This window comes from Peromyscus eremicus, chromosome 23, assembly GCF_949786415.1.
Source record: "Peromyscus eremicus chromosome 23, PerEre_H2_v1, whole genome shotgun sequence".
Classification (NCBI taxonomy): Eukaryota; Metazoa; Chordata; class Mammalia; order Rodentia; family Cricetidae; genus Peromyscus; species Peromyscus eremicus.
This window is the reverse complement of record NC_081438.1, coordinates 26,827,825-26,851,255: the sequence shown is the minus strand read 5'-3', so window position 1 is coordinate 26,851,255 and position 23,431 is coordinate 26,827,825. Positions and strand designations below refer to the sequence as shown.

Below are 23,431 nucleotides of genomic sequence, written 5' to 3'. Positions count from 1 at the left end.
TATGTATTTAATCTATTGTGTTGAATCAATGGATGAGGAACCTTCAGATAGAAAAGGCAGTTAAGAATCTTTAGACAGGAAGTGAGGCTGTCTCTTTAGGACTGGTCCGTGGTCCTCAGGTGTCTTCTCTTCCCATGGCATCTGCAGGCAGACAAGACCTGGATCAACAGAGGCTGCACCCAGAGCTGTACCTGTGTAGCAGGGACAATCCACTGCAGGAATATGCAGTGTCCCTCAGGGACTTACTGCAAGAACATGGCTGATGGCAGCAGTAACTGCACCAAGATCAGTAAGGGAGCCACGAGAGAGCAGGGAGGGTGTGCTCATGGATGGGGAATCCGGGGCAGGGCAAGAAGGACCTTGGGACTTAGAGACCAGTGGCTGGCCTGAGTCTCTTCTCGGCGTTAGTGGCTCTGTGGTTAGCCTCCTACATGGACTTGGGAGATCCATCTTTCTTATTTCCTCACGGCTTGGCAATAGCTTAAAAACGTTCGTTGAATGAGTAACAAAAGGGGGAAAGGAGTCCAAACTAACCTGTAGTTCAGGCTACCACAGCTTCCCTGACCATGGCTTCCTTGGACCTCCCCGCCCCAGGGCCTCTCCCCTAACCCCGCTCTCCCTCCACACTATAGCTCTGCAGTGCCCGGCCCACAGCCAGTTCACGGACTGCCTTCCCTCCTGTCTGCCTTCCTGCTCCAACCACTGTGAGGACATCAGCACCAAAGTCCCCTCCAGCTGCAAGGAGGGCTGTGTCTGCGACCACGGCTTTGTGCTCAACGAGGACAAGTGTGTGCCTAGAATTCAGTGTGGCTGCAAAGACACCAGGGGTGACTTCATTCCAGTGAGTGGGCGTGGAGGGTGGGACTGAGGGCTGTTTTCTCCTATGAGCTGCCTCTCTCAGCCTGGGAGACTCTGTTCTCAAAGACTGGCCCTGGAAGGAGGAGACTGCTCGGGGCCTGACACCCAGTAGACCAGTGCTCTAAGAGACCCATGCAGTCGCTCCCATTAGAGGATTCCGTACAGGCTCTCTACCACTTAATCAACCTCAGCCCTAGACTCTCGTCCTTAGCAGATATTTGGGTTAGTGAAAAGGATCAGAATGGGTGTCTAAGGAAGTGGAAATCTGCCCACTCACCAGCTCTGCAGTGTCCGGCCCACAGCAACACACCTCCTGCCTTCCCTCCTGTCCACCTTCGATGTGGAAACCCTTCAGGCATGGGGCTAAGCCTGGCTCTCTAGAGCACCCTTTCAGTCTCCACTTCCTTCTCACTCCCTGGCTTCTGCAGCCAGGCAAGACTTGGACCTCCAGAGGCTGCACCCAGAGCTGTGCCTGTGTGGAAGGTGACGTCCACTGTAAGAATTTCCAGTGTCCCTCAGGGACTTACTGCAAGGACACCAGTGATGACAGCAGTACTTGCACCAAGATCAGTAAGGAGGCCATCCCTGGGGACTGGGGGCGGTAGCCATCATGGCTAGAAAAATCAGAGACGGGACAAGTGGGAGCTTGGTGCTCTGCCCTAAGAGGTTGGGATTCGGGGGACCTACTGCTGGGCTGGGTCCCTTCTCAGCGCTCATCTCCCGATGGTTAGTCTTCCACACTGGCTGAGAAGTCGATCTACTTACTTCTTTCCGCGGTTCTCCGCACGCCAGCGTGCTCCATAAATGTTTGCTGAATGAATGACAAGACGGGGCAGGGAAGCTCTGCGGCCAGTTCTGTCCAGCTGGATCTTTTTTACAGCGTCTGCTTCACTGGACCCCTCTGTCCTCTCCACTAACCTCTCCCCCTCCACCCCGTAGCTCTGCAGTGCCCAGACCACACCCACTACACCAGCTGCCTACCCTCCTGTCAGCCCTCCTGCTCCGACCCAGAAGGCCTCTGCAAAGGCACCAGCCTTAAAGTCCCCTTCACCTGTAAGGAGGGCTGTGTCTGCCAACCTGACTACGTGCTGCATAATGACAAGTGTGTGCTCAGAAGTCACTGTGACTGCAGAGATGCCCGGGGTGTCCTCATCCCGGTGAGTGGGCGCCTGCCATCCCATTGGTGAAGGCTGCAGAGATGAATCAGTGGGTAAAATGTTTGTGATGCAAGCTGAGTTTGAATTCACCGCCGACCCCTGTAAACTGGGTCTTAATGCCGGGGCTCCCACTAGGAGTCCTGAATCTCCAGAAACTTGTAAGCTAGCTATTCTTCTGACAGTAGTGAACAGCATCAATGAGGAGAGGAGAGAGGGAGGGAGAAGAGATTGGGGGGGCAGGGCAGGAGAGAAACAGAGACAGCGATGCAGAGACACCCTGTCTTCATACACAGTGGAAGATGAGGATCCACACCCCAAATTGTCCTCTGATGTGGATGCTCAAGTGACAAAGAAATATGAATACACACACACACACACACACACACACACACACACACACACACACACACACACACAGAGTAGGAGAATGGTTTGAAAATCAACCTAGGATCGGCAGGGTCGCATTCTCATTGTTTCTTCAAATCTTGCCTGGAATACTCTGTCTATATGCCTGGAGTATGAAGGTTGATGAGGTCCTGGCACAAGCTAGACAAGTGCTCTACCACTGAGCCACACCTCCAGCCCTCATGGAAGGGAGCTAGGCAAGTATACCTAGGTCACATGAGCCCCTAGATCCCTGGGGGTTCTGATCAGATGCTCTACAACTGGACTATATTCTCAGGCCCCCGTTATAGACTCTGGTAGCACTGAGTCACTCCCACCCCTCAGTGGGGAGTTCTAGGTAGGTCCTGTTGCAGAGCTACACACACAACAGCAGAAGCATTTCCCCCAACGTTTCTGACACCAGGTAAGTCGTCTCAATAGCTGTGACTAGATACCTCTATTCAAACCTAAGTCCCTGAAACAGGAAGTGGCACTGTCTCCCTGTCACCTATCCCTCTGTCCTCACATTCTATCTCTCCCTGTGGCTTCTGCAGGCAGGCAAGACATGGACCTCCACAGGCTGTACCCAGAGCTGTACCTGCATGGGAGGAGCTGTTCAGTGCCAGGATTTCCAGTGTCCCTCAGAGACTTACTGCAAGGACAATAAGGACGGCACCAGTAACTGTGTTAAAATAAGTAAGAGAGCCGTGGGAAGGTGGCGAGGGTGTGTGTGCTCGTGACTGGACAAGTCTGAGGCGGGGCGAGAAGGAGCTTGTGCCTCTGCCCTAAGAGGTCAAGATACTAGGTATTGCAGTAGAGAGGGTTGTGGTAACCCGTAACTCTGCTGAGACCCTTCTCGGTGGTAACCTCTCAGTAGTCTCTGACACTGACTTGGGAGACCCATTCTAACTTTCTTCTCTCAGAACTTGGCACATAGGCCATGCCCAGTAAATTTTTGCTGAATAAATAACAACAACAACAACAAAAAAAACCCAAGGTCTCTTGATCATTATGCCCAGCCTGGTTTCTGCTTCCTCAGACACCCTCTGGGCCTCTCCACTAACCCCACTCTATTTTTATCCCATAGCTCTGCAGTGCCCAACCCACAGCCTATTCACTGACTGCCTACCCCCTTGTCTACCTACCTGCTTGGACCCGGATGGCCTCTGTAAGGGAACCAGTCCCAAAGTCCCCTCCACTTGCAAGGAGGGCTGCATCTGTCAATCTGGCTATGTGCTGCAGAATGACAAGTGTATACTCAGAACTCTGTGTGGCTGCAAAGATGCCCAGGGTGCTCTTATCCCAGTGAGTGGGCATGGATGGTAGGATTGGTGGGGTCTTTGGAGATAGCTACATTATAAAGTATTCATCCTGCAAGTGTTTGGACCTAGGTTTGAATCCCCACAACCCATATGAGATGGACACAATAGCCTATGTCTATAACCCCAGTGCTTCTACTGGGAGATGGGAAAGGAAGACAGCAGAATCCTCAGAAACTTGAGAGCTAGCTTAGTCTCTGTGTGCAGTGGTGACCAAAACAAAGAGGACAGATAAAAAGACAGGCAGACACAGGGAGAGACTGAATTTTTCAATAGAAGCTACAGCATGAGTCCAACATTTGAAATTATCCTCTGATCTTTATGTCTAAGTGTGCGCGTGCACACACACACATGCACGCACACACACACATACATGCACACACACACAAGAGAGAGAGAGAGAGAGAGAGAGAGAGAGAGAGAGAGAGATGTGATGACTCATGCCTTTAATCCCAGTACTTGGAGAGCAGAGTCAGATATATCTCTAAAATTTCAAGACCAACCTGAGCTACATAACAAGTTCTAGACCAGCCAGGACTACGTAGTGAGAACCTGTCTCAAAAACAAACAAACAAACAAACAAATGAGTGACAATAAAACCCATATAGGATTGGGAGCCACAAGCTCATTTCTTGTGCTTCTCTGCACCTGGGATGCTCCGGTCAGTATGGCTGGTGCTGGAATGTGAAGGTTGTTCAGGTCCAGGCACAGGGTAGGCAGGTGCTCTACCACTGAACCACTCCCCAGCCCTTCACTGGGGGATTCCAGGCAAGTATTCTACTTCAAAGCCACACAACCGCCCATCACTGAGGATTCTAGTCAGGTACTCTGCAACTGAGCCATGCTCTCCAGGCCCCTACTATAGGATTCAAGGCCAGTGTCTACCCATGACCCACTCCCCCAGTGCCCTGACCTAGGATTCCAGGCAGAAATTCTGCTGATAGCCCATGCCCCCTCACCTCCTCACTGGGAGAGTCTAGGCAGGTTCTGCTCTGCTGAGTGATGTATACAGCAGCAGAAGGAAATATTTTTCAAGTATGTTCTACCTGTTGTTGGTTGACTCAGTAGATGTGCAGTAGCAATGGGGAGGGCAAACCTAAGTCCCTTCAGACAGATGAGGCCCTCTCTAGCCAGCCTCTCCTTCCTCACTTCCTGTCTCTTTCCATGCCTTCTGCAGGAAGGCAAGACCTGGGTCTCCAAAGGCTGTACCCAGAGCTGTGCCTGCACAGGAGGGAGCATCCACTGCCTGGATTTCCAGTGTCCCCCAGGGACTCACTGCAAGGATGACAATGACGGCAGCAATCACTGTGATGAAATCCGTAAGGGCCTGGGGGAAGACGGAGAAGCTGGTGGCTGGAGGGACTCGAGGCAGGACGAGAAGACGCTTAGGTCCTTGGGTTGAGGGGTTTGGGGATAGAAGGTACCACAGTAGAGAGAGTTTGTGGAGCCAAGCTTGGCTGAGTCCCTTCTCAGTCTCAGTCTCAATGTTTAGTCTCCTCCGTTGACTTGGGGGATCCATTTTTCTTACTTTCTCTCTCATGGATTGACAAACAGGGCATGCTCAGTGAATGCTTATTGAATGGATAGTAAGTGTGGTGAGGTGAAGGATCTCCTGGTCATTCCGTCAAGTCTGATCTCTGTACAGAAGCCTCTGCTTCCTTGGGCCTCCTCTGGTCCTCTCCATTAACTCCACTCTCCCTCCACTCCACAGCTCTACAGTGTCCAGCCAACAGCAGCTTCACCGACTGCCTTCCCTCCTGCCCACCCTCTTGCTTGGACCCAGAGGGCCACTGTGGAGGCTCCGGCCTCAAAGTCCCCTCCACTTGCAAGGAAGGCTGCCTCTGCCACTCTGGCTTTGTGCTTGATAACGACAAGTGTGTCCCCAGAATTCACTGTGGCTGCAAAGGTGCCCAGGGTGCTCTCATCCCGGTGAGTGGAAGTGGAGAATGAGAATATCATCATCGTCATCATCATCATCATCATCATCATCATTGTCTTTGTCTTCTTCGTCTTCTTCGTCTTCTTCCTCCTCCTCCTCCTCTTTCTCCTTCTCCTTCTTCCGCCTCCTCCTCTTCTTCCTCCTCCTCCTCCTTTCTTCTTTCGTCTGCCCCTCTCTGTCTGGGATGCTCATGTCTATATGGGTGGCCTGGGAGGGTGAAGAAACATCTGTCCTAGCATAGGCTAGGCAAATGCTCTCCCCTGAGAACCATTCCCAGCCCCTTGTTGTGGGGTTCTAGGCAGGTGCTCTACCACTGAGCCACACCCCAGCCCCTCACTGGGGGATTCTAGGCAGGTGTTCTACCACTGAGCCGCACCCCAGCCCCTCACTGGGGGACTCTAGGCAGGTGCTCTACCACTGAGCCACACCCCATCCCCTCACTGGGGGATTCTAGGCAGATGCACTCTGTTGAAAGAGTCGCCAGCCCCTCACTGTCAGATTTCAGTCAGGTCTCAACTGCTAAACCCCATCACAGACAGGTGCAGTACTTGTTCAGCTGGTTTCCATGTGCTGGTGGTTGACTCAGTAGATAGGACCTGTAGAATGGGAGGGAAAATGAAAGGTCCTGCAGGTAGGAGTAAGGCTGACTTCCTTTAACTAGCCCCACTCCATTTCTCTTCCTGTGGCTTCTGCAGGCAGGCAAGACATGGACTGCTAGAGGCTGTACCCAGAGCTGTACCTGCATGGGAGGAGCTGTTCAGTGCCGACATTTCCAGTGTCCTTCAGAGACTTACTGCAAGGACAATAAGGACGGCACCAGTAACTGTGTTAAAATAAGTAAGAGAGCCGTGGGAAGGTGGGGAGGGTGTGTGTGCTCGTGACTGGACAAGTCTGAGGCGGGGCAAGAAGGAGCTTAGTCCCCAGTTAAGAGGTCATCGTTAGGAGGGTCCAAGTAGGAATTCTGGGATTCAGTAGCAGGGATTCTGGGGACACAGGTTGTGGCTGAGTCCCTTCTCAGGGTTAGTCTCCCACACTGAGTTAGAAGAAACCGTTCTTTCCATCTGTCCTCTGTGTTGAACGCACAGCCCATCCTCAGTGAATATTTGCTAAACGAACACTAAGAAGAAGGAAGAAAGCCCCAAACTCTGTTGTTCTTCTGCCTAGTTTGGTATTTACAGCTTCTCCTTCCGTTTGCCCTCTCCACTAACCCCACTCTCCTTCCGCCCCCCAGCTCTGCAGTGCCCGGCCCACAGCCTCTACACCGACTGCCTGCCCTCCTGTCCACCTTCCTGCTCGGACCCAGATGCCCACTGTGAAGGCACCAGCCCTAAAGTCCCTTCTACCTGCAAGGAGGGCTGCATCTGTCAACCGGGCTATGTGCTGAGTAATGACAAGTGTGTGCTCAAAACCGAGTGTGACTGCAAAGACGCCCAGGGTCCTCTCATTCCAGTGAGTGAACTGGGAAATCAGAACGGTGGAGGGGGAGATAGCTGGGAGACTCAACTGATGTAAAATCTGTAGACAGTGAGGGCAAATGTAAGTACCCCAGACAGGAAGTGAGGTCATCTCCTGAGAACTAAGGGCCAGAAGCCGTGGTTAAGAGCACATGCCACTCTATCAAGAAGATTGGGGGGGCTGGAGAGATGGCTCAGAGGTTAAGAGCACTGACTGCTCTTCCAAAGGTCCTGAGTTCAATTCCCAGCAACCACATGGTGGCTCACAACCATCTGTAATGAGATCTGGTGCCCTCTTCTGGCCTTCAGTCATATATGCTGTATATGTAATAAATAAATCTTTAAAAAAAAAAAAAAGAAGAAGAAGAAGATTGGAATTTGGATCCTAGCTACTCACAAACGCCTGTAACTTTAGCTTCAAGGGATTGATGTGTCTTCTGGCCATCATGAACAATCATATGCGTGTACTCACATGGACACACACACACACACACACACACACACACACACCTGAAAAAGAAGCCATCCTCGGACTTTACTTCCATTTCCTGTGGCTTCTGCAGGCAGGCAAGACCTGGATCACCAGAGGCTGCACCCAGAGCTGTGCTTGCATGGGAGGCACCATCCACTGCCAGAATTTCCAGTGTCCCCAAGGGACTTACTGCAAGGACAACAATGATGGCAGCAGTCACTGTGCTAAAATCAGTAAGGCGCCTTAGGGAGTGTGGAGAGGGTGGGCTCCTGATTGGAGGAAGCAGAGGCAGGAGAACAAAGGAGCTGCTTCTTCCCCTGAGCCCAGAGGCCAGATGTAAAACTTACAACAGTGGGGGTGGGTTCTGGGGACTGCAGCAGACCCCTCTCAGTGGGTGATCTCCCACTGACCTGGGTGTGCTGCTTCTTATGTTCTACTCTCAGGACTTGCCACAAGGGCTGTGCTCAGTAAATGTTTTTAGAATGAATAATGAAGGCATGGAGCGGGGAGCCCCAAATCTTCTTAGTCATTGTGCCTAGCCTGGTTTCTATAGCCTATGCTTCTTGGGCCCCTCTTGTCTCCTGTAACCCCACTCTCTCTGCACGCCATAGCTCTGCAGTGCCCAGACCACAGCCACTTCACTGACTGCCTTCCCTCCTGTCCACCTTCCTGTGCCGATCTGGATGCCCACTGTGAGCACACCAGTCCCAAAGTCCCCTCCACCTGCAAGGAGGGCTGCCTCTGTCAACCTGGCTACTTCCTGAACAATGACAAGTGTGTGCTCCGAATTCACTGTGACTGCAAAGATGTCCATGGAAGCCTCATTCCGGTGAGTGGGTGTGGGAGGTGGGATTGGGGCAGCTGGGAAGAGGGCCCAGTGAATTAGGTCCAAGTGTGGGGACCTGAGCTTAAATCCCATATAAGCATGTTAAGATGGGAGCAGAATCCCCAGAAACTTGCAAGCTAGCTAGCCAGGTATTTACTGTGAAGACCGATGGCAACAATAAAACCTGAGAGTTGAGATATCCTGTCTCAATCTAGAGTAGAGAAAGTGAGACTCAACACCTGAGCCTGTTCTCTGACTGCACACACACACACACACACACACACACACACACACACACACACACACAAATACTAAAAGATTAATTTTTTAAAAGTAGAGGGCCAGAGACATGGCTTGGTAAAGACACTTGCCTTCAAGCCTGAACACCCGAGGTCAATCACCAGGACCTACACGGGGAAGGGCAAGAACCGACTCACACAAGTTGTCCTCTGACCTCCACATGTGTACTTGTCTCTGGCTGGCTCTTGAGTTTGAAAGTTGGTCAGGGCCTGGCACTTGCTGGGCAAATGCTCTACCACTGAGCCATGCACTTGACCTCTCAGTGAAGACTGTATACAAGTGAGCTGTGTACCTGAGCCGTGCTCAGAGGCCCCTTTTGAGTATTCTAGGCCTGCACTCTGCCACGGAGCCTCTCGTGCTGCTTTTCACAGGGGATCCTAGGCAGGTGCTCTACCACTGAGCCATACCCCAGTCCCTCACTGGGGGATTCTAGGCAGGTGCTCTACCACTGAGCCATACCCCAGCCCCTCACTGGGGGATTCTAGGCAGGTACTCTCCCACTGAGCCACACCCCCAACCCCTCACTGGGGGATTCTAGGCAGGAGCTCTACCACCGAGCTAACCTACTTGTCCTAGCTATAATTCTTGTTTCAATATTTTCTACCTCTGGTTGGTTGATTCAGTAGATGTTAAACCTGTAGACAGGGCAAATGCATATACTTCAGACAGAAGGTCAGTCTGTCTCCCTAGGACAAGCTCTTCCACCTTCACTTCCTCTTTCTATGACTTCTGCAGGCAGGCAAGACCTGGATCTCCAAGGGCTGTACCCAGGACTGTGCCTGCACAGGAGGAGCTGTCCAGTGCCAGAATTTCCAGTGTCCCTCAGGGACCTTCTGCAAGGACAGTAGTGATGGCAACAGTCACTGTGTCAAAATCAGTAAGGGGGCCACAGGGGAGGTGGGGAGGGTGTGCTCATGGCTGGAGGGACCAGAGGCAGGGCAAGATGGAGCTTAGTCCTCTGGCCTTGGAGGTTGGGGATAGGAGGCGCCACGATGAGGAGAGGTTCTGGACCCAATGCTGGGCTGGGCCCGCTGTAGCACAAGTCTCTCATTGGTTCGCCTCCCATGCTGACTTGGGAGAGCCATTGTTTTTAGTCTCCCATGCTGAACTAGGAAAACAATTACTCTTAACCTTCTTTCCCCAGAGTTGGCACACAGCCCAATGCTCAGTAGAAGTTTACTGAATGAATAACAACAACAACAACAACAACAAAAATTAGAGCCGGGCAGTGGTGGCACATGCCTTTAATCCTAGCACATGGGAGGCCGAGTCAGGTGGATCTCTGTGAGTTCGAGGCCAGCCTGATCTACAGAGTGAGATCCAGGACAGGCACCAAAACTATACAGAGAAACCCTGTCTTGGGGGAAAAAAAAATTAGGCCCAAAGAGCTATTGCTTATTTTGCCAAGCCTGGTTCCTATAACCTATGCTCACTTGGGTCCCCTCCCTGACTCTACTCTCTCTGCCCCCATAGCTCTGCAGTGCCCGGCCCACAGCCAGTTCACCAGCTGCCTTCCCTCCTGTCCACCTTCCTGTTCCGTTCTGGATGGCCACTGTGAGGACAACAGCTCCAAAGTCCCCTCCACCTGTAAGGAAGGCTGCCTCTGTCAGCCTGGCTACCTGTTGAATAATGACAAGTGTGTGCTCCGAATCCAGTGCAGCTGCAAAGACGCCCACGGTGGCCTCATTCCCGTGAGTGGGTGTGGGACAAGGAGGGACTGGTGGGTGGCTGAGGAGATGGCTCACTGGGTAAAAGGTTTGCCTTGCAAGTGTGAGGGCCTGAGTTGGAATCTCCGGAACCTATGTAAGCTGGGTGTGGTAGCTTCTAGCTTCTACTGGGAGAAGGGAGAATCCCTAGAAACTTGTAGGCTAGCTACTCTTGTGATTGCACAGAGACACATAGCCTCGCAATACAAGGTAGAAGGTGAGGACCACCATCCCAGGCTGTATTCTGACCTTCACACATACATGCACAAATCTCCCACACACATGAACATACATGAAAATGCACAAAGATTTAAAATAAAAGTGGAATGAACTTTTTCCCTCTGCTTTTGTTGACCTGGGATGTGCCTGTATTTTTGTTTGTTTTGTTTTTGTTTTTTTAATTTGAGACAGGGTCTCTCTATATAGCCCTGACTGTCCTGGAACTTACATAGACAGACTGGACAGGTCTCAAACTCACAGAGATCTGCTTGACTCTGTCTCCTGAGTGCTGGGAGTGAAAGTGTTCACCACCACATGGATGCACCTGTCTTTAGAGCTGACCGTTGAGTGTGAAGGATGGTCATGGCCTGGCACAGGATAGACAAGTACTCTATCACTGAGAATTCTAGGCAGGCTGTCCATAACTGAGTCATACCTCCAACTCCTAACTACAGGATTCCAGGCAGGTGTTATGCCTCTAAGATGTGCACACATTCCCTAATGCAATTATTTTTTCAAATCTTTTTCACCATTGTTTGTTGACACAATAGATGTGGAACCTGCAGACAGTGAGGGCAAACCTACGTACCCTGGAGCAGTGAGGCTGTCTCCTTAGAGCTGAGCCTTCCTCTCTTTCTTCCTCTTCCCGTGGCTCTTGCAGGCAGGCAAGACCTGGATCACCAGAGGCTGCACGGAGAGCTGTAACTGCATGGGAGGGACCATCCAGTGCAGGACTTTCCAGTGTTCCCCAGGGACCTACTGCAAGGACAGCAGTGACGGCAACAGTCACTGTGTCAAAATCAGTAAGGGGGCCACAGGGAAGGTGGGGAGGGTGTGCTCATGGCTGGAGGGAGGAGAGGCAGGGCAAAATGGAGCTCGGTCCCCTGGGCCTCAGAGGTTGGAACTAGGTACCACAATGGGGTGGAGTCTGTGGACCTTGGGCTCTGCTGAGACCTTTCTCAGAGCTAATCTCCCAATGATTAGTCTTCCCCATCGAGTTGGGAGATCCATTCTTCTTGCTTTTCAAAGGGTTTGACACACACCTCATGCTCAGGAAATATTTTCAAAATTAGTAACAGTATTAAAAATCCTGAAGCTCTGTGGGTCATTTCTCTGCTTCCTTGGACCCCATCCAGTAACCCCACTCTCCCTCCACGCCATAGCTCTGCAGTGTCCCGCCCACAGCCGCTACACCAACTGCCTTCCCCCATGTCCACCTTCCTGTACCGATCTGGATGGCCACTGTGAGGGCACCAGCCCCCAAGTCCCCTCCACCTGCAAGGAGGGCTGCCTCTGCCAGCCTGGCTACGTGGTGAATAATGGCAAGTGTGTGCTCCAAATTCACTGTGGCTGCAAAGATGCCCAGGGTGCTCTTGTTCCGGTGAGTGGGTGTGGCAATGGGATGGGGAATACTAGCTCAGTGGGTCAGTTGCTTTCTTGTGCAAGTGTGAGGACCTGAGTTTGAATCTCCACAGCTCACTATAGATGGGCACAGTTACCTGTGTCTGCAATTCCATCACTCTACCGAAAAATGGTGGGCAGAGACAGGAGCATCCCCAGAAACCAACAGCTGAAATTGTCCTCTGACCTGTGATCATGTGGACCAGCACTCACACACATGAATACACACACACATACACACACACACACACACACACACACACACACACACACAGAGTACAATCTTTAAAAAAGATTTATTTTTATTTGATTGTGCAGGGGGCTGCATGTATTCATATAGATCACTTGGGAACCTGGTGCCCACAGAGGTCAAAAGAAGGCATTGGATCCCCCCGGAATTAGATTACAGGAGTTGTAAGGTGCCATGTGGGTTCTGGGAATTGAATCCGGGTCCTCTACAAGGCAGCAAGTGCTCTTAACAGCTGAGCCATCTCTGGAGCCGTATAAAACATTTTTTAAGTTGGATTGTGGCTATTTTCCTTTCATCTATTTCCTTCTGGAATGCTCCTGTCTGTTTGTCTGTCCCTTGAGTTTGAAGGTTTGTCAGGTTCTGAAACAAGCTAGGCAAGTGCTCTACCATTAATCCACACCTCCATTCCATCAGTGGAAGATTCTACCACTGAGCCATACCCACAAACCCCTCACTAAAGATTCTAGGCAGGGGCTCTACCACTGAGCCACACCCCAGCCCCTCACTGGGGGATTCTAGGCAGGTGCTCTACCACTGAGCCACACCCCAGCCCCTCACTGGGGGATTCTAGGCAGGGGCTCTACCACTGAGCCACACACCAGCCCCTCACTGGGGGACTCTAGGCAGGGGCTCTACCACTGAGCCACACCCCAGCCCCTCACTGGGGGATTCTAGGCAGGTGCTCTACCACTGAGCCACACCCCAGCCCCTCACTGGGGGATTCTAGGCAGGGGCTCTACCACTGAGCCACACCTCAGCCCCTCACTGGGGGATTCTAGGCAGGTGCTCTACCACTGAGCCACACCCCAGCCCCTCACTGGGGGATTCTAGGCAGGGGCTCTACCACTGAGCCACACCCCAGCCCCTCACTGGGGGATTCTAGGCAGGTGCTCTACCACTGAGCCACACCCCAGCCCCTCACTGGGGGACTCTAGGCAGGGGCTCTACCACTGAGCCACACCCCAGCCCCTCACTGGGGGATTCTAGGCAGGTGCTCTACCACTGAGCCACACCTCCAGCCCCTTACTGGGGGATTCTAGGCAGGTTAGTTGTATGACTGAGCTATTCTTAGAGGTCCTTACTAAGGATTTAGGACCATGATCTACCAATGAGCAGATAATCCCCCTTCCCCACATACAATTCTCTTTTCAAATCCATTCCACCTATGGTTGCTTGACTCAATAGATGTAGAACTTATAGAGATGGAGAGGGCACACTGAAGCTGCTCAGACAGGAGGTGAGGCTGTAACCCTGGAAGAGCCTCTCTAGCCTCACTCCCTTTCTCTTCCCTGGCTTCTCCAGGCAGGCGAGACCTGGGTCTCGAGTGGCTGCACCCAGAGCTGTACCTGCGTGGGAGGGGCCATCCAATGTCGAAGCTTCAGCTGCCCCCCAGGGACTCAGTGCCAGGATGGCCAGGATGGCCACGTTAACTGCACCAAAATACGTAAGAGGGGAATAGGGGGAAGCAGGGAGGGTGTGTTCATGGCTGCCGGGATCAGAGGCAGGGCAAGGAGCATAGTCTCCTGGCTTTGGAGGTTGAACACACGAAATACCACAATACAGAGGAATTTAGGAGGCCCACTGTGGACTGCATCTCTTTTCAGTACTAGTCTCTCAGTTGTTAAGTTCCCACACTAACTTGGGAGATACATTCCTTTGTTCCTCCTTAGGACTGGCACCCAGCCCAGGCTCAGTAAATGGTTGCTGAATGAATAGCAAAAGAAAAAATAAAAGCAAAAAAAGTGGAAAATACAAGTTGTGTTGGTCATTCATCCTAGCTTGGTTTCTGCAGCCTCTGTGTCTTTGGGCCCCTCTATCCCTCTGTTAACATTGCTCTCTCTTCATCATAGCTCTGCAGTGCCCCGCCCACAGCCGCTACACCAACTGCCTACCTTCTTGTATACCTTCCTGCTCGGACCCAGAAGGCCTCTGTGGGGGCACCAGCCCAACAGTCCCCTCCACCTGTAAGGAGGGTTGTATCTGTCGAGCTGGCTTTGTGCTACATAATGACAAGTGTGTGCTCAGAATTCTGTGTGGTTGCAAAGACGCCCAGGGTGCTCTTATCCCGGTGAGTGCATGCCAGATGTAAGACTGGTGGGCCTGGGCAGATGGCTTAGTGAGTAAGGCCCTGGGTCAGCACAAGTAGAGGACATGATTGGAATCTCCACAGTCCAGTGAACTGTTTGCAGGAGGCCTTCATTGTCATCCCAGGGTTTCTGTGTGAGATAGGAGGCAGAGATAGGAGAAGCCACACAATTGAGGCGCTTGGTAGTCTGTGCTGTCTGAATATCTGAATATGGGGTGAAAGGTAAGCACCAACACCCAAGATTTGTTCTCTGACTTCCACACATATGTGTGCCATGATTAAATACAGAACACACACACACAAGATTAGCTTTAAAAAAAAAAAAGTAGGGGCTGGAGAGATGGCTCAGTGGTTAAGAGCACTGGCTGCTCTTCCAGAGGTTCCATTCTCAGCACCCACATGGTAGGTCACACCTGTCTGTAACTCCAGTTCCAGGGGACCCAACACCCGTCGCAAAACACCAATGCACATAAAAAGGTAATTTTAAAAAAGGTGGTATGCCTGGAACATGGCTCCATAGGTAAAGGCACTTGCCTACGGGCCAAGCCAATGTCTGGAATCCATGTGGGAGAAGGAGAGAGCTGACTCCAGCAATCTGTCTTCTGACCGCCACACATGTGCCATGGTGTATGCACATGTGTGTGGACACACAAAGATAAATGTCATTGAAGATTGTTTTCAAAGTGGGATTGACAGCCATTTCTCCGTCCCTTGCTTTTGTCCATCTGGGCTTCTTCTGTCTGTATGGTTAGCCCTGCAGCATGAAGCTTGGTCGGGCCTAGCACATGCTTTACAAGTGCTCTATCTTTCAACCAGCTGTCACCCTTACATGTTCATCACTTGGGGATTCAAGACAAGTGCTAGGCAGCCTTGCTCTATAACTGATCTATGCTACTAGACCCCTACAGAAAAATTTTCAGCCACAGTTCTACGCCTGAGCCACACCCCAGCCCCTCACTGGGGGATTCTAGGCAGGGGCTCTACCCTGAGCCACACCCCAGCCCCTCACTGGGGGATTCTAGGCAGGTGCTCTACCACTGAGCCACACCCCAGCCCCTCACTGGGTGATTCTAGGTAGGCACACTCCCACTGACATATACCAAAACTCCCATTTGTAATAGTTTTTCCAGTATTGACCACCTGTGATTGGTTGGTGCTATAGAGTGAAACCTGTGAACAGGGAAGACAAATGTTGAGTCCTTCAGACATGGCATAAAGCTGTCTTCCTAGAACTGCCCTCTCTGTCTCCTTCTCTTCTCTCTCCATGATCTCTGCAGGCAGAGAAGACCTGGCTCACCAGAGGCTGTACCCAGAACTGTACCTGTGTGGCAGGGAACATTCATTGCCGGAATATCCAGTGTCCCTTGGGGACTCACTGCAAGGACGATAGTGATGGCAGTAGTCACTGTGTCAAAGTTGGTAAGGAAGCCATGGGAAAAATGGAGAGGGTGTGTCCGTGGCTGGATAGATGAGAGACAGAACAAGGAGGAGCTTAGTCTCCTGGGCCCGAGAGGTCAGGATACTAGGTACCACGTGGGGAGAGTTCGGGGGACCCATAGCAGGGTCTCTTCCCAGCGCTTGGCTCTCAGTGGTTTGCCTCCCACACTGACTTGGGAGGCTCACTCTCCTTACTCTCTTCTCTCAGTACTTGGCACAGTTCATGCTCACTAAGGGTTTGCTGTGTGGATAGACAGAGGGAAAAGTCACAAGCTCTTCTTGTCATTCAGCCCAGCCTAATTTCTTTAGCCCCTCCTTCCTTTGGCTCTCTCAAGCCCTATGCACTAATCCCATATCCTTCTAACCCCGTAGCTCTGAAATGCCCAACCCACAGCTACTACACCAACTGCCTTCCTTCCTGTATCCCATCCTGCTCCAACCTGAATGAGCACTGTGAGGTCCCCAGCGTCACAGGCCCCTCCACCTGCAAAGAAGGCTGCCTCTGTCAGTCTGGCTTTGTGCTCAATAAGGACAAGTGTGTGCTCAGAATTCAGTGTGGCTGCAAAGACGCCCAGGGTGCCCCCATTCCGGTGAGTGGGCATAGAATTTGGAATTGGGGCCCCTTCCTTCTTCCCTCTGTTCAGTGAGCCTGGGATGTACATGACTCTATCATTGACCCTGGAGTTTTCCAGGGCCTGGAACAGGCTAGGAACATGCTCTGTCACTGAGCCACACCCCAGCCCCTCACTGGGGGTTCTAGACAGATAATCTAAGGCAGAGACCTGCTCCCACCTCCCTCCTAGTGGAGTCTACACAGGCCCTCTACTGCCTAATAGCTCCAGATACGGTTTTCCTGTGTTTCCCACCTGTACTTAGTTGACTTAATAGATGTGGAGCCTTCAGTAAAGATGGCCAAGTAAGCCCTTCAGACAGCAGGCTAAGCCTGTCTCTTACACTTGGACCCTTTGTCCTACTGCCTGTATCCTCCTTGTGGTTTCTGTAGGCAGGCAAGACCTGGATTGCCACAGGCTGTTCCCAGAAATGTACCTGCGAGGGAGGACTTGTTCAGTGCCATGAGTTCGAGTGCCCCTCAGGGACTCAGTGCCAGGACATCGAGGATGGCAGCAGTGACTGTGCCGAAATCAGTAAGAGAGCCATGAGGGGGGTGGAGGATTCAGAGGCGGGCAAGAGGACGCTTAGTCCCCAGGCCTGGGAGTTGAGGGATTGGAGGGAGTCACATGGTGGGAAGGGATTCTGGAGACCTGGACTAGCTTAGTCATCTTCCTAGATGACTCTACAATGTGTCAAGGTGACAGTTAAAACCGACCATCAGAATTAGTGTCCCATGTTACCTTGGGAGAGCCACCTTTTCTTACACACAACCATGTCAGTGAATGTTTGCCGAGCGGTCCTTCCCAGGGCTAGTCTCTTAACAGTTAGTTTCCCCAACTGAGGTGAGAAAAACCATTCATTCTTTCTTTCTTTCTTTCCTGGGGGCTTGGCACAGTCTGTGCTTGTAAAGGTTTGCTGAATGAGTAACGAAAGGAGAAAAACCCTGAGTTCTGTTGGCCATTCTGCCCTGTCTCATTTCTCTCGTTCCTAATTCCTGGCCCCTCTCCCTCCACCGTCCTCTCCACTAACCTTATTCTCTCTCCACTCCATAGCTCTGCAGTGCCCAGCGCACAGTCGCTACATCAACTGCCTTCCCTCCTGTCTACCTTCCTGCCTGGACCCTGAGGGCTTCTGCAAGGGTGCCAGTCCCAAAGCCTTCACCTGCAAGGAGGGCTGCATCTGTCAATCTGGCTATGTGCTGAGTAATGACAAGTGTGTTCCCAAAATTCAGTGTGACTGCAAAGATGCCCACGGTGACCTCATCTTGGTGAGTGGGAATCTAAAGTGGGATTTGTGGGGGAGTTTGAAATGACTGAGTTAACGGTTTGCTCTGAAAATGTGAGGATCTGAGTTCTTTTTGTTGTTGTTTGGTTTTCGAGACAAGATTTCTCTGTGTAGCCCTGGCTGTCCTAGAACTCACTCTGTAGACCAGGCTGGCCTCAAACTCACAGAGATCTGCCTGCCTCTGCCTCCCGAGTGCTGGGATTAAAAATGTGTGCCACCATGACCAGCTGAGGGTCTGAGTTCTAGTCTTCACTATCCATGTAAACTGAATGGGACAGCCTGTGTCTATAATCCTAGGGCTGCTATTGGGTGACGGGAGGGCCACAGCAGAATCCTTTGAAAGTTGGGGGCCAGACAGTCTTCTGTATCTAGAGGTAAACAACAACAGCTGTGCAGGGGCATGTCTCATTACAAAGTATAAGGTCATAACCGACACCTGCGCTTGTCTTCCCAATCCGTGTGTGTACACCTGTACTCTCTTATGCACACATTCACACAAACACTAAAAGGTTACCTACCCTAGCCGGGCGGTGGTGGCGCACACCTTTAATCCCAGCACTCGGGAGGCAGAGGCAGGCGGATCTCTGTGAGTTCGAGGCCAGCCTGGGCTACCAAGTGAGTTCCAGGAAAAGGCGCAAAGCTACACAGAGAAACCCTGTCTCGAAAAACCAAAAAAAAAAAAAAAAAAAAAAAAGGTTACCTACCCTTTCCAGAGAGAGAGAGAGAGAGAGGAGAGAGAGAGAGGAGAGAGAGATGGTATGTGGATGCCTTTTCCTTTTGTCTATTTCCGTCTGTCTTGGTTGCATCTGTCTGTATGGCTGGCCCTGGATTGTGAAGATCAGTCAGGGCCTGGAACATGCTAGGCAAATGTTTTCCTCTGAGCATCTAGGCTGGTCCTTCATTGAGGGATTCTAGGCAGGTGCTCTAACCACTTAGCCACACCCCAGCCCCTCACTGGGGGATTCTAGGCAGGTGCTCTACCACTGAGCCACACCCCAGCCCCTCACTGGGGGATTCTAGGCAGGTGCTCTACCACTGAGTCACACCTCAGCCCCTCACTGGGGGATTCTAGGCAGGTGCTCTACCACTGAGTCACACCCCAGCCCCTCACTGGGGGATTCTAGGCAATTGTGCTGCCTCTGATCCAGGCTCCCTCATTCGTAACTCAGGATTGTAGGCAGACTTTCTATGTAGAATCCCATCCCAAGCCCCTCACTGGGGATTGTAGCCAAATACCTAAGGCAGAGCCCCACCTCTCCACTCTTCCTAGTAGGTCCTACACAGGCCATGTACCCCTGAACTAACCCCCTAAGTCCAGATGCAGTTGTTCTCACTGTGGTTGGCTGACTCAATAGGTGTGGAACCTGGAGACTGAGCTTGGCTCCTTACAGTCATTCTCTCCTCACTCCCTTTCTCTTCTCTGGCTTCTGCAGGCAGGCAAGACGTGGATCTCCAGCGGCTGCACCCAGAGCTGTACCTGTGTCAATGGGGCCGTCGAGTGCCACACCTTCACCTGCCCCTCGGACACCCACTGCCAGCACAGTGATGATGGCAGCAGTAACTGTGCCTCCAACAGTAAGGGAGCCACGAGGAAGGTGGGGAGGGGTGCTCCTGACTGGAGGAACCGGAGGCAGGGCAAGAGGAACCTACTCTCCCGGGCCTTAGAGATCAGAGGTAGGAGGTACCACAAGGGGAGGGTTCTGGGGACCCACAGCAGGGCCTCTGCTTGTGTTGGTTTCCCACATTGACTTGGGAGGCCCACCCTTCTCTCAGGAATTAGCACACAGTCCATGCTTACTACCAGTTTGCTGAACAAATAATAAAAGGAGGGAAAAATCCACAAACAAGCTCTGTTGGTCTGGTTTCTGAAGCCTCTGCCTCCATCAGCATCTCAGGCCTTCTCCACTAACACCACTCCACCTCCATTCTATAGCCCCTCCATGCCCAGCCTACAGCCACTTCACCGACTGCCTGCCCTCCTGTCTGCCTTCCTGCTTGGATCCTGATGGGCACTGTGAGGGCACCAGCCCCAAAGTCCCTGCCATCTGCAAGTCAGGCTGCCTCTGTCAACCTGGCTATGTGCTGGATAACGACAAGTGTATCCCCAGAATTGCATGTGGCTGCAAAGATCCCCAGGGCACTCTCATTCCAGTGAGTGGGCATGGAAAATGGGATTAGTGAGGGCTAAGGAGATGGTTCAGTGGGTGAAGACTTCAGTTCAAGTCCCATAATCCAGTTAAACTGGGCACAGTAGTCTGTCTGTAATCCCAGAGCTCCTGCTGAAATATGGGAGGGACAAACAGGACAATCCTCAGAGACATGCAGGCTAGACATTCTGGTATTCATAGTGGTGAACATCATCAAAACCAAGGTGGGGGAGAGAGAGTCCGTGTCAGTGCCAGGTGGAATGCAAGGACCAACACCTGAGGATGCACTCTGACCTTCAGGAGTATGTGCCCACCCTCACACATACTTAAACACAAATGTGCATGCGCGTGCACACTTTTTAAAAAGTGGAGTTGGGGGCCATTTTCTCCTTTTCTCTGTCTTGCTGTGTGATGCTCCTGTATAGATGGCTTGCCCTGGAGTTGAAGGTTGGTCAGTTCTTGGCACGTGCTAGACCAGTGCTCTACAGCTGAGCCACACCCCTCTTCCCTTGCTTGGGAATTCTAGACAATTGCTGTGTCACTAGGCCATATCCTCTGCTGCTCATTGGGGATCGTAGTCAAGCTAGGATAGATCCACAGCCAGAGTTGCAATTCTTTTCAAAGTATTTTCCACCCACAGTAGATTGGCTCAATAGATGTGGAGCCTGCATACAGGGAGAGCAAGTGGAAGTCCCTCAGACAGCCAGTAAGCCCGTCGCTGCCATCCTCACTTCCATCCTCTTCTTGTGGCTTCCACAGGAAAGCAAGACGTGGATCTCCAGTGGGTGTACCCAGAGCTGTAACTGCAGGGGAGGGACTGTTCAGTGTCAGGACTTCAAATGCCCAGCAGGGACCCATTGCCAGCACAGTGTAGATGGCAGCAGTCACTGTGCCAGCGATGGTAAGGAAGCCTTGGAGGAAGGACGGGGGTATGTGCTCATGGATGGAAGAATCACAGGAAGGGCAAGAAGGAAATTAGTTCGGGGGGGGGGCAGGGGGTGGCAGGGAGGACACCCAGTCCACACCCAGTCAGTATCTGCTGGATGAATAACAAAGGGCAGAGGAAGGCCTAGAGTTTCTTAGTTGTGCTGCCCACCCTGTTGAATGTGGCCTCTGCCTCCTTGGGCCCCTCTGGTTCTCTACATTAACGCCACTCTTTTTCCACCACAAAGCTCTGAAATGCCCGGCCCACAGCCTCTACACCGCCTGCCTTCCGTCCTGTCTGCCTTCCTGCTCGGACCCAGAGGGCCTCTGCGATGGCTCCAGCACCAAGGTCCCCTCCTCCTGCAGGGAGGGCTGTGTCTGCCGATCTGGCTATGTGCTGCATGAAGACAAGTGTGTGCTTAGAATTCACTGTGCCTGCAAAGTCTCCCATGGTAGCCTCATCCAGGTGAGCAGGCATGGAGATTGCAGTGAGGGACTGGGAGTTAGCTCAGTGAGCTGCTCCATGAATGTGAGAACCTTGCTTGAATTCCTACTACCCATGGAAGCTGAGCATGGAAGCTGACTGTGACCCCAGTTTTCTACTATGATACAGGAAGGAGGTGAAGCCAGGGAAATCCCAAGAAATGTGGGTGCCGACTATGGTAGTGTGCACAAGCAGTGACTAACAGCACTAAGACAGACAGAGACGGAATGAATCTTGTTTTAGTGCAAAGTGGAAGGCCAGGACCAAACCTAATATCTACCCTCAGCATGGATGTATGCCCACACTTTCATACACACACTCACACCTAGATTTTTAAAATTAGGATTAGGACTACTTTCTCCTTTTCTCTGTCTCTCTGGATGCTCTTATTCATGGGTAGCCCAGGGGTTTAAAGGTTGGTAGGGTCTTGGCATGTGCCAGGGAAATGCTCTGCCACTGAGCCACATGCCCTAGTGTTCAGTGGAGGATTCTAGTTCTCTGCTGAACCACACCTTTAACACTCACTGGGGGATTCTAAATAAGTACTGTACCTACCACTGGGCAACACCCGCCAACACCTCACTGGGGGTTCTGGGCCACTACTCTAGCTACTACTGGGTCACACCACCAGCTCCTCACTGAGGAATCCTAGGCAATTGCTCTACTGCTGAGCCATGCTCCCACCCCTTCACTGAGCATTCTAGTCAGACTCAATTATGTCCACAGTCCCACAATTTAAAACATGTTTTGTCATCTGTAGTTGCTTGGCTCAGTAGATATGGAACCTGCAGATACAGAGGGCGAATGTAAGACTCTCGGACAGAAAGCTAAGCTTGTCTTCTAGAACAAGCTTATGTTCTCTCTTTCTTTCCCTTCCTGTGGCTTCTGTAGACCGGCCAGACATGGATCTCCACTCACTGTACCCAGATTTGTGCATGCAAGGGAGGACTCTTTCAGTGCCAAAAATTCCAGTGCCCCTCGGGGACCCAGTGCGAAAAATATGAAGATGGCAGCAGTAACTGTGTCTCCAACAGTAAGGGAGCCCATGGGAAGGGAAGGACAGAAGCAGCTCATGGCTGGAGGAATCCGAGACATGGCACTCTTCTCCTTCCACCCCATAGCTCTGAAGTGCCCAGACAATAGCCTCTACACCACCTGCCTTCCCCCCTGTCTACCTTCCTGCTCCAACCCGAATGGGCACTGTGAGGGCATCAGCACCAAAGTCGCCCCCACCTGCAAGGAGGGCTGTGTCTGTCGACCTGGCTACCTGCTCAATAAGGACACATGCGTGCATAGAGACCAATGTGGCTGCAAGGATGTCAAGGGTGACCTCATTCCGGTGAGTTGGTTTGGAGAGTGGGATTGGGGCTGAGTACCCTCTGCTGTTCTCAGACTTGGATGCTTCTATTTATATGGCTGGCCCTGGAGTGTGAAGGCTGGCAGGCTGTAGATTGAGGGTTGTTTTTTTTTTTTTTTTCATTTTTCAAAGACGAGGACTCATACAACTCAGGCTGGTCTCAAACACACTTCATAACTGAAGATGACCTTGAATTCCTGGTCTTCCTGCTCTGACTTCCTAAGTGCTGGGATGGCAGGTTGCTCCACCATGCCTGGGTGATGTGGTGCTTGGGGTGGAACACAGGGTTGTGCCTCATAGACAAGCTCTCTACCAGTTGAGCCACATTCCCAGCCCTCATTGGGAATGTGTCAGGGAATACCCACAGCTGAAACACCAAGGTAGAGGTCAACAGAACAGGAAGAACCCTGCTGCTCCACTTCTCATCTGCAGATGGGTCTAGTAGCCCCTCCTAAGCAGTGTATTTCAGACACCACGAACGAGCTGAGTGTTGAGTGTGGTCCACACCTCGAGTCCTACCGCTTGGGAGGTGGGAGCAGGAAGATCAGAAGTTGAAGGCTATCCTCAGCTACATAGTGACTTTGAGACTGGTGGGAGCTACTTAAAACCTTATCTTAACTAAACAGAGCAAAAGGCCAAGAACAATGTCTTGAGCAGGAGGAATACATGGTACCAAGGTTCATGGCACTGGCACTGTCTTCTAGAGAAGGCTAATTGCATCAGTTCTTGGGCATCCACGGGAATTATGTTCTTGGTTCCAGGACACCCAGAAGATACCCAAATACACAGATGTTCAAGCCCTTATAAAATGATGT

The 23,431-nt window shown here is 51.8% G+C and overlaps 1 protein-coding gene across 1 annotated transcript in view; it reads left to right on the top strand.

Moving 5' to 3' along the window:
• Positions 1-23,431, top strand: part of Zan (zonadhesin) — a 104,189-nt gene that overhangs the window by 68,030 nt on the left and 12,728 nt on the right. The window contains exons 55-80 of the mRNA XM_059249792.1: positions 148-289; positions 633-841; positions 1,287-1,428; positions 1,798-2,015; positions 2,954-3,095; positions 3,487-3,704; positions 4,896-5,037; positions 5,430-5,647; positions 6,353-6,494; positions 6,889-7,106; positions 7,675-7,816; positions 8,195-8,412; positions 9,445-9,586; positions 10,183-10,400; positions 11,296-11,437; positions 11,798-12,015; positions 13,588-13,729; positions 14,136-14,353; positions 15,649-15,790; positions 16,181-16,398; positions 16,812-16,953; positions 19,638-19,855; positions 20,611-20,752; positions 21,024-21,241; positions 22,151-22,292; positions 22,381-22,598. Coding sequence (XP_059105775.1) covers positions 148-289; positions 633-841; positions 1,287-1,428; positions 1,798-2,015; positions 2,954-3,095; positions 3,487-3,704; positions 4,896-5,037; positions 5,430-5,647; positions 6,353-6,494; positions 6,889-7,106; positions 7,675-7,816; positions 8,195-8,412; positions 9,445-9,586; positions 10,183-10,400; positions 11,296-11,437; positions 11,798-12,015; positions 13,588-13,729; positions 14,136-14,353; positions 15,649-15,790; positions 16,181-16,398; positions 16,812-16,953; positions 19,638-19,855; positions 20,611-20,752; positions 21,024-21,241; positions 22,151-22,292; positions 22,381-22,598 — 4,671 coding nt within the window. The remainder of the gene's footprint in view (positions 1-147; positions 290-632; positions 842-1,286; positions 1,429-1,797; positions 2,016-2,953; positions 3,096-3,486; positions 3,705-4,895; positions 5,038-5,429; positions 5,648-6,352; positions 6,495-6,888; positions 7,107-7,674; positions 7,817-8,194; positions 8,413-9,444; positions 9,587-10,182; positions 10,401-11,295; positions 11,438-11,797; positions 12,016-13,587; positions 13,730-14,135; positions 14,354-15,648; positions 15,791-16,180; positions 16,399-16,811; positions 16,954-19,637; positions 19,856-20,610; positions 20,753-21,023; positions 21,242-22,150; positions 22,293-22,380; positions 22,599-23,431) is intronic.